The sequence below is a fragment of the Arvicola amphibius genome, chromosome 1 (assembly GCF_903992535.2).
Source record: "Arvicola amphibius chromosome 1, mArvAmp1.2, whole genome shotgun sequence".
Taxonomy (NCBI): Eukaryota; Metazoa; Chordata; class Mammalia; order Rodentia; family Cricetidae; genus Arvicola; species Arvicola amphibius.
In genome coordinates this window covers 148,822,190-148,831,340 of record NC_052047.1, presented here as the reverse complement: position 1 = coordinate 148,831,340, position 9,151 = coordinate 148,822,190, and the positions used below count along the sequence as shown (strand labels likewise).

At 49.0% G+C, this 9,151-nt stretch overlaps 1 protein-coding gene across 1 annotated transcript; it reads right to left on the bottom strand.

Annotated features, from left to right (window-relative positions):
- Window positions 1-2,910: 2,910 nt before the first annotated feature.
- On the bottom strand, window positions 2,911-9,010 carry Zdhhc24 (zinc finger DHHC-type containing 24). Its single transcript, XM_038314498.1, has 3 exons — window positions 8,677-9,010; window positions 7,145-7,422; window positions 2,911-3,967 (listed from the first exon to the last, which is right to left on the bottom strand). The coding sequence occupies exons 1-3, from the start codon at window positions 8,955-8,957 to the stop codon at window positions 3,672-3,674; spliced, it is 855 nt and encodes a 284-aa protein (XP_038170426.1). The 5' UTR covers window positions 8,958-9,010; the 3' UTR covers window positions 2,911-3,671.
- Window positions 9,011-9,151: the final 141 nt, after the last annotated feature.

The window sequence follows — 9,151 nt, the reverse complement described above, 5'->3', positions numbered from 1 at the left end:
CCCTCATTTGGTAAAACAGCCTCAGGTAAATTCTTTTTAAAACCCATTCCAGTCTTTATAGCATGCGCATCTGGACATCGCTGTATTCAGCTCACGTGTAATAGTTCAGGTGCTACACAAAAGCTGGAAATAACTTTCCTATGGACAAAGCTCCCATGTCCTCTGGCTTCTTGTGCTGTTTTTACTGGGTCCTGATTGTTGCTTTGTGAGGTGGCGATGGATGGGCATTCCTTCTAGGGCTGTGCTGTGCTCTCTGGGGCTCCAGGTAAGTGGTTCCTGGGAGGACTGAATTGATCCTAGTTCTCTTCTAAACCGTTTCTTTGTTCTCTGCTCCTCTGTTCAGTCCTTGTAGTGTCCTTTCAGAGATGCATTTAATTTTTGCATTTATTTGTGCATGTGTGTAGCCTAATAGCATCTAACTTAAAACATAGCGAACTTACTAAACAATCTATTCCCTCTAATGTTAGAAATGTGCTGGGGGAGCTCAGTGATTAAGACCACTTGTAAAGGAGCTGACTCCATTCCTGGCACCCATGTGCTGTAACTCCAGTTTCAGGGGATCTGACCACCACTTTTGGCACTGGGCACCCACATGGTGCACATACATACATGTAGGTAATCATAAAAAGTTTAAAATAGCAGGGTGGTGGTGGCGCACGCCTTTAATCCCAGCACTTGGGAGGCAGAGGCAGGTGGATCTCTGAGTTTGAGGCCAGCCTGGTCTACAGACCGAGTTCCAGGACAGGCACCAAAGCTACAGAGAAACCCTGTCTCGGGGTTTAAAAAAAAAAAAAAAAAGAAAGAAAAACCTACAATGAGAGACCATCAAGAGGCTCAGTAAAGGCACCTGCTGCCAAACCTGTCGATCTGAATTCAATCACAGTTCCCATGTGGGAAGAATCAACTAACTCAAGTTACCCTCTGACCTCTACACATGTGCATGGTGCGGGTTGTTCCATGCACACAAAATTAAAAACAAATCTCGTGATCTTTATATGTGCTCAGGATATCTTAAGTCATGTATAATAACTAAGATATAAAATACAAAAATGAATCCACTCAAAAGACATTTATCAGAAAGAACTTTATTGAAAATATGTAAAGCTGCCATGGTTGTGCACACCTTTAGTCCCAGCACTCAGGCGGCAGAGGCAGGTAGATCTCTAAGTTCGAGATCAGCCTGGTCTACATTGTAAGTTCTAGGTCAGCCAGAGCTACAAAGTGAGACCCTGTCTCAAAAACTAAGAAAGTATTCATTGAGGAGATAAACCTTGTTCATGACCCGGAAAGCTGAATTTCACATAGATGCTGGTTTTCACCAAGCTGACCCACAGTTGTTGGTTCCACTGATTATTTCTGGGTGGGCTTTTAATGGTCAAATCTAAAAAGCTGGCACACTCCTCTCCCACCAGGGAGGGCACAGCAGGGACTTCAGACAAGCTGTGGTGAGGGTTCCAGGGAGTCTTTCATATCTCCGCAGCATGAGGGGTAGAGGAGGACACCAGATCTGCTACACACAACACATGTGTTTCTAATCTCTTAGAAGTAACAAAGCATGCTGAGTGGCAAACAATGACCTCTAAGTACAGGCAAAGCCCACTGGAGGGTAGGCTCCTGGGGACAGGGCATTTGATTATCTGCAGGCGACAGCCAACATTTTCCATGGCTTTAGCTCTATTTGTGACCCAGCCCCTATTCCTATCTTTTCTGTCGCCCCTGAGATCTAGAGCTTCTCTGGTCCAATCTGTCTTATCACCCTACCACAACATCCCAGATACCACCGCACTCCAGAAGGGTGGCTGCAGGGGTGGGTGAGGTCTGTGGAGAGGAGCAGCTCACATCTCCTGATACAAACTGTCCAAAACCCCATCCAAGGTTAGCCCAACACCTCGCCTCACCTTTCTTAGTGCTGGGGAAGTTCTGCCTTGCTTACCCTCCCCTCTCTTCACGTAATTTTGATTTTTAATTCTCTGCTAAGACAAGCTCCCAACCTCTGTCATGTTTCAAAACATTGTCAGGCTCTTTGGTATACAAACATCTGTCTTCTTTCCCTTTACAAATTTATTTTATTTTTACGTCTCTATTATTTGGTGAGTCTAACGGCAAATAGATGCCTGGGGTGCTGAAGCAGTCATGTTTAGCTGTGTACCATATTTCTACAGTATGCTGAAAGCCGGCTGTGTTGACGTCTGAGACAGGCGGTTTGCTGTGAGTTCCAGGGAAGCCAGGGTTACACAGAAAGTTCCAGGCCAGCCTGGGATACTAAAGGTGATCCTATCTCAATAATAACAATGATTAATAATAATAATAATAATAAATGTTTTAAAACAAAAGGGGGCTGGAGAGATGGCATAGTAGTTAAGACTATATATTTCTCTTACAGATGACCCAAGTTTAGTTTCTAGTACCCACAACAGCCTGTATGTCCAGCTCCAGGGGATTCAATGCCCTCTTCTAGTCTCCAAGGGCATCCACATATGCATGCCCATGCATGTACAAAAGCACACTCATGAGCACAGACACACACACACACACACACACACACACAAATAAATATTAAAATCATTCTTCACAGGCTCTGAAACACCTGGAAGCTGGTTTGTTTTGCCTTCATGTTTCTCCTACTCAGTTAAGCTCTGAAAAGTAAGGCAGATTCAAAGATCTGGGTTCAAATCTAACCTCTTAGTCCAGGCATGGTGGTGAGTGTTTTAATCGTAGCACTCAGCAGAAGCAAAGCCGGGCGGTGGTGGCGCACACCTTTAATCCCAGCATTCGGGAGACAGAGACAGGCAGATCTCTGGAGTTAGAGGCCAGCCTGGTCTACAGAGTGAGTTCCAGGACAGCCTGGGCTACACAGAGAAACCCTGTCTCGAAAAAAAATGTTTTTAGAAAGCAGAAGCAAAGCCGGGCAGTGGTGGTGCACGTCTTTAATCCCAGCACTTGGGAGGCATAGGCAGGTGCATCTCTGAATCTGAAGCCAGCTTAGTTTATAAAGTGAGTTTCTAGGACAGCCAAAGAGAAACCCTGTCTCAAAAAAAAAAGCAGAAAGTAGAAAGCATAAGCAGGTGGATTTCTTTGAGTTTAAGGCCAGCAAAGTCTACATTTCTTCCCCACAGTCTTGTCACATGGCTTAGCAGAGCTTTATGTTTCTTACAAAACAACGATCCTAACTCTGGACCCACGTACAGGAGAGCTACAATAGCTCCCTGGAAACCCCTGCTGCAGAGACGTTTTTTTGGAGTGCTATCCTCTAGAGCACATTGGAATTGTCCTTGCCTGGATCCCGCCCATTAGGGTCTCATGTCTTCTGTAGTCTCCAGGCCTGACAAACATGGAAACTGGAAAACAGCAAGCAAAATGATAAAGTGAGGGATAGGAACCCAACAAAGATTGGGGAGGCCAAGAACCAGCCTGGTAGAGGGGCAGACAGACAGGCCAAGTAGACCCCTTTGCAGACCCTCCTCTGCCAAAAGGGGCCGAGTTGCAGCGTCTGAACTCTAGATATGGAAGAGGCCACACTGGGCAGGTTCAGGAGGGAGCTAGAGCTGCACACTATAGGCACGAAGGGCTGACCTGGCCTCTTTCCTGTGGCTGGCAAGAAGCTGAAAGCAAGTTCTTCAGCTCCCTCCTCTGCTCCCTTCTCCCCTAGTCATTTCTAGCTCTACCTGGACTCAGGAAGCCACAAGACCCACATCAGCTGGTGTCTGGAAAGTGATCCCATCTCCAGGCAAAGGGGAGGCCAGGAAAGGCCAGAACCAGACTAGGGCCCAGCGTGGACCCAGGGCTGCCTGCAGGTTGTGGCTGGTGCCCAGGTCATAGGAGTGCTGACCCCGAGCCCACTCCCATGTGGTCTGGCCCCGCAGCAGCAGCATCCCATGGAAAAGCAGTCCAGCACCACACAGTAGTGCACCCGCCACACATGTGTCCACCACAAAAGCTAAGGCGAACTGGGCCAGAGACACTTTGCCTGTGGGAAGAAAACAAAAAGGGTCTCAGATAGCAGCTGGCTGGCCTCCCCAAACCCAAACCCTGCCTGCCTCCCACTCCAGTCTGTAAATTCATTTACTCAGTTATACCTGCCATCGATCTTGGCCTCAGCAGGCAGCTAGTTCCTGCTGAAATGACCACCAGAGGCCATGAAACACTGTGCTAAGTGAAAGAAGCCAGGCGCAATGGCCCATGGGTTGTGGGATGTGATTTCTGTGAGCTGTCTTGAATGGACAAATGCATGCACAGAAAGAAGACTAATGACTGTCAGGGCTTGAGGGGCTCTAGGAAGTCACAAGTGGGCGGCTTAATATCACTACATTTCTCTATGGAGTGAAAATAGTCTGAAATTAAACAGTGGTAATGGCTGCACTACACTACATACTAAATACAGATATTTAGGATATTTAGAACACTAAAATCTATGAAATGTACACTTCCAAATGACTAAAATGATGTATCAATAAAAGAGTACTTGGTCTGAGGAGATGGCTCATTCAGTGAACCTTGCAAGCATGAGACCCTGAAAGCAGATCCTCAGACCCACATACAAATGTGGATGTGGTACCATATACCTGTAATTTTAGTGATGACTGAATGGGAGGCAGAAACAGGCGGACACTATAGTCTATCGCCTAGCTGGTCTGGCCTACTTGTCAAAGTTCCAGGCTAATGAGAGACTCTGTCTCAAAGAGAAGGTGGAAGGTGCCCAAGGTTTTCTCTGACCTCCGCATGCGCGTGCACACACACACACATATCCACCCCAAACCATGGCAGAAATGCTCTGCGAGAAAATAGTAAGGGTAGAGAAAATGATTTCATCTATTTTCATAAAAGGGGGAGAGAACGTCCTGTCCAGGAGAGACTCTCAGGAGACAGAGTCAATGATTTGGCCGTTTACGAAGAAGTCCTGTTGCCCAGCAGATCTGTGTGCAGTAGAGACCTGGAGGAAGGAGCTCCTAGAGCAGCTGGGCATGCCAGAGTGTGTGGAGGGAGACAAGAGGGTACAGAGTCTATGGAGACCAGGCAAAAGGAAGACCGAAAAGGAGGGAAGTCGGAGCTGTAGGTACCCAAAGGCAAAGCACATCAAAAGTGCAGCACTGGAAGCTCCTGAGCCTGAGGGGTCCTCTAGAAGCAAGAAAAGAGCTGGATTTTCTGGCTTCTCTAGTAGGAAAGGCAGAGCAGAAGCCAGGTGAGAGCAAGGAGAGGCAGGAGGCGGGAGAAAGCGGCTGCACACCTGCACAAGTCCTTTGGAAGGAGGAGGCAAAATAAGGACAAGTTTATATAAGGTAGGGGAACCCCAAGAAAAACAATGAAGAAAGCTGGGACACAGGAAGAGGAATGGACAAAACAAGCAGAGGTCTCCAGTAAGGGGGGTGTCAACTTTAAAAAATGCGGGTCCTTCAGCCCACCAGGGAGAGCTGAGCACAGGAACATTGTTGTTCTCTGTCTTTGAGACAAGGTCTCAAAATACATAGCTCAGGCTCACCTTCGGCCCTATATGTAACCCAGGCTGGCCACAAACTTTCAATACTCCTGCCAACCTGAGCTTCAAATGGAGAACAAGATTAACCTAGCTATGAACATGGCATCGTGTATATCTGGCAGCTCTCAGTAGCCAGGGGAAGGAAGATGAGCTAGGATGCTTGAGAGAGTGGCAGGATAAAGACAGAAATGAAGGACTACTGAAAACAGCAGCACTGAAGATGAGACAGGCAAGACGAATAGAAAGGTAACAACCAAGTAGAAAGGATAGAAGGCGGAGGGCACAAAAAGGGATGGGGGCTGGAGAGATGGTTCAGTGGTTAAAAGCACGGACTGCTCTTCAGGAGGACCCGGGTTCAATTTCCAGCACCAAATGGCAGCTCACAACTGTCTATAACTCAAGGATCCAACACCTTCATACAGACATACAAGCAGGAAAAACACATACAAAAAAATTTTTTTTAATTAAATAAATCAAAAAGGGATGGCTAGTGGAGATGAAACATTCTGGGTTCTAACAAGAAGTAGCTGTGCCAGGGTGGTGGTGGTGGTGCACACCTTTAATCCCAGCACTCAGGAAGCAGAGGCAGGTGGATCTCTGTGAGTTTGAGGTCAGCCTGGTCTACACAGTGAGTTCCAGGACAGGCACCAAAGCTACAAAGAAACCCTGTCTCAAAAACCAACCAACCAACCAACCAACCAACCAACCAACCAACCAACAAGTGGTGTGGATGTGAGAGTTGGCAAAGTGAAACACAGATGGAGACCAAGAAATGGGAGCCAAGAGTAATAAGCACACGCCTGCAACCTCAGTACTTGGGAAGCTGAGGAAGAGGATGGTGAGTTCAAAGCCAGCCTGGGCTTCATAACAAGACTGTGTAGGAAGGAAGGGAGGGAGCGAGGGAGGAAGGGAAGAAGAGAGGGAGGGAAGAAGGGAGGGAGGGAAGAAGGAAGGGCAAAGTAAGTCATCTAGGCATGGACAGGATTGCTGACAGTTTCAACAGATCCCAGGACTGACAGTCCTGGAGACCAAGTCAGTCACAGGGAACAGTGAAGTAGGCTATGACGGCTGCAGAGAAACACCTAGCCTCGGAAAACACAGAACCATCGAGAAGTGTGTGGAAGTGTATGGAAGACCAACAGGAGCACCTCAGGGGCTTCCAGAGGCTGGGGTATCTGGGACAGAGGACTTAGGCCCATCTCCCCTAAGATAACCTTCTAGCATCCAACACCCAACAGGCTCTCATACTAGCCTCCTCTGTAGCAAGCTCTGGGATCCTTGACTCTGCAGGGAGAACTCTGTTCTTGTCTTGGAGCCCCATGTAAAGCACAGAGTTTTGTTTTTCGTTTTTGTTTTTTTTTCGATTTTATGAGACAGGGTTTCTCTGTAGCTTTGTAGACCAGGCTGGCCTCGGACTCCCAGAGATCAGCCTGCCTCTGCCTCCCAAGTGCTGGGATTAAAAGTATAAGCCACCACCGCCGGCTAAAGCACAGTTCTTCACACTCAGTTAGGTATGAGGCTTCCCTCTCTCCCTAAATGACACTAGGGCTGGGTCCCCAGAGCATTGCCCAAGAGAACCAGCTGGGCACCCCACCTCCCATGGGAAGGGACCTTGGTCCCCAGCACAGCGCAAGGGTCTCTGGCTGCTGCAAGGTTCAGAAAGCTCCCCACCTGTGAGTAGCATGAGCCAGGGCAACAGCAGGAGCGCCACCATGTAGACGGCTGAGTGGGCCCGCAGCAGGGCTGACAGGGCAGGGCTTAGCAGCACTGACACGTGGAGCAGGACACCAGCAGCGTGAAGCAGCAGGCACAGGAAGGGCCGGTAGTTATGGAAGCCCACGCAGCGGCCCAGGAGGCGGCAGTGATGGTCACGACGAAGGATGCACACACGGCAGGTAGAGCAGTGCCCACTACGCGGTGGCACCTGACTTTGACACTGGTAACAGTAACTGCAGAGACGGGGGAGGGGGAAGAACCACAAGTTAGTTAGTGCCCCAAGAGCTCTGAGTGCCCCAGAGGCCATGTTGGGGAAGCAGGAACAATCTTGCCAGGCACCATGACCTTTAGCACTGTAGGTCTGAGGTGGCATGCCCACTGAAAAACAAGTTTTCAATGACTTGTAAGTGCTTCTGCCACTAACATCTCTTTTCCTCTCTCCTCTCGGGAATATTCTGGACAGACAGAGGCTTCTGCCCTTTGGTGGTCTGTTTCCTCCTCCCAGAAACCAGTTCAAAACTTCCCAAGTGGCTAACTTTATCACCTCATAGCGCAGATGCCTCAATGAGGTTCCCTTGACCACCTATTTACTTTCTTTTTTTGTTGTTGTTTTTCAAGACAGGGTTTCTCTGTAGCTTTGGAGCCTGTCCTGGAACTAGCTCTTGTAGACCAGGTTGGCCTCAAACTCACAGAGATCCACCTGCCTCTGCCTCCTAAGTGCTGGGATTAAAGGCGTGCGCCACCACCACCCGGCTACTTTTATATTTTTGTTTTTACTTGCAAATGATGAGTTAGTCTTAACATATTTGCATATGCTGTGGGTTTTTAGTAAAATGTGAGTTAACTAAATCGAGCTAATTAACAAATCCATCACCTAAAGATCTTGTGCTGAAAATTGACCATGTATTTAGAACTGAAACTCTGGGCTGGGGAGATGGTTCAGGAGTTAAAGGCATTTGCTGCACAGGCCTGATGATCCATTGAGCCTCCAGAACCCAAATGGAAGGAGAGAACTCTCAAAAGTTGTCCTCCAACCTCTACATGTGCGCCCGTAGCATGCGCGCCTGGACTTGGACACACATCATAAATACAGACAAAAATAATAAAAATAACTGAAACTTGCGCTCCTCGCCTTTTTTAGCCTGATCTGTTTTTTTTCACATCCTCTTTTACCATCACTTTTACACAATTTGCTTATTTATTGGGCTTATAATGTAGTATCTGCCCCTTCCGCAACTGAAATCAACTCCAGGAGGTCGGACATCTGTTTTTACTTGAGTCTCCGGAACAGTGCCCGCTCAGCATCTAAATGAATAAGTAGCAGATGCCAGGTTCTGAAGGAATTCTTTGGCTCTAACAACCCGAATGCTAATGCCATCTGGTTTCTGGCAACTCAAGTTCTGGGGCCTCTCTTGGTCCCAGCGCCCCCACTCACCCTGACCCTACGAACCCCCTTCCGACCGAAGACCCCCATGCCCGACACTCACGCCCAGCCCTGGCCCAGGCCGCGCCCAGCCAGCATCACGCCCCGAATGCTGGGATCGGAGCGCAGGAAGAGTCCCACGTTGCCCAGCAGGTTAAGAAGCTGATAAGCAGCCAGCGCCAGTTGCAAGGCCCGGGCCAGTGGTCCCAGCGGAGGCGGCCCGGGCCCTAGCACCATCACATAGGCCAGCTCCAAGACAACGGCGACGGCCCACAGCGCGGTGAGCACCAGCGGCAGTCGCGTGGGCGCTCCTTCTGCGCCCCGAGACTCCCAGGGCTCACCCATGGTTACGACCCACCCGCCGTCAGATCGCGGGGACCCCACCGCTTCCGTATTGGGGTGGGCATAGCGGTGGACAGGCGTCTACCACGACCAATGGGATATCTGCAAGGGTGCGTTGCCGCCCGATTCGCAGGGAGGGTCCACAGACACAAAGAAGTGATTGGCTGGCCGAAACATTGCGAAATCCGGTTGGTGCT

What these genes read in the sequence shown, in the direction of transcription:
- Zdhhc24 (XM_038314498.1), bottom strand. Translation starts at nt 8,957, where the DNA reads ATGGGTGAGCCCTGGGAGTCTCGGGGCGCAGAAGGAGCGCCCACGCGA. An exon ending in GGCCTGGGCCAGGGCTGGGC is followed by an intron (nt 7,423 to 8,676) that starts GTGAGTGTCGGG and finishes CCGTCTCTGCAG; the next exon opens with TTACTGTTACCAGTGTCAAA. An exon ending in CTGGCTCATGCTACTCACAG is followed by an intron (nt 3,968 to 7,144) that starts GTGGGGAGCTTT and finishes TTCTTCCCACAG; the next exon opens with GCAAAGTGTCTCTGGCCCAG.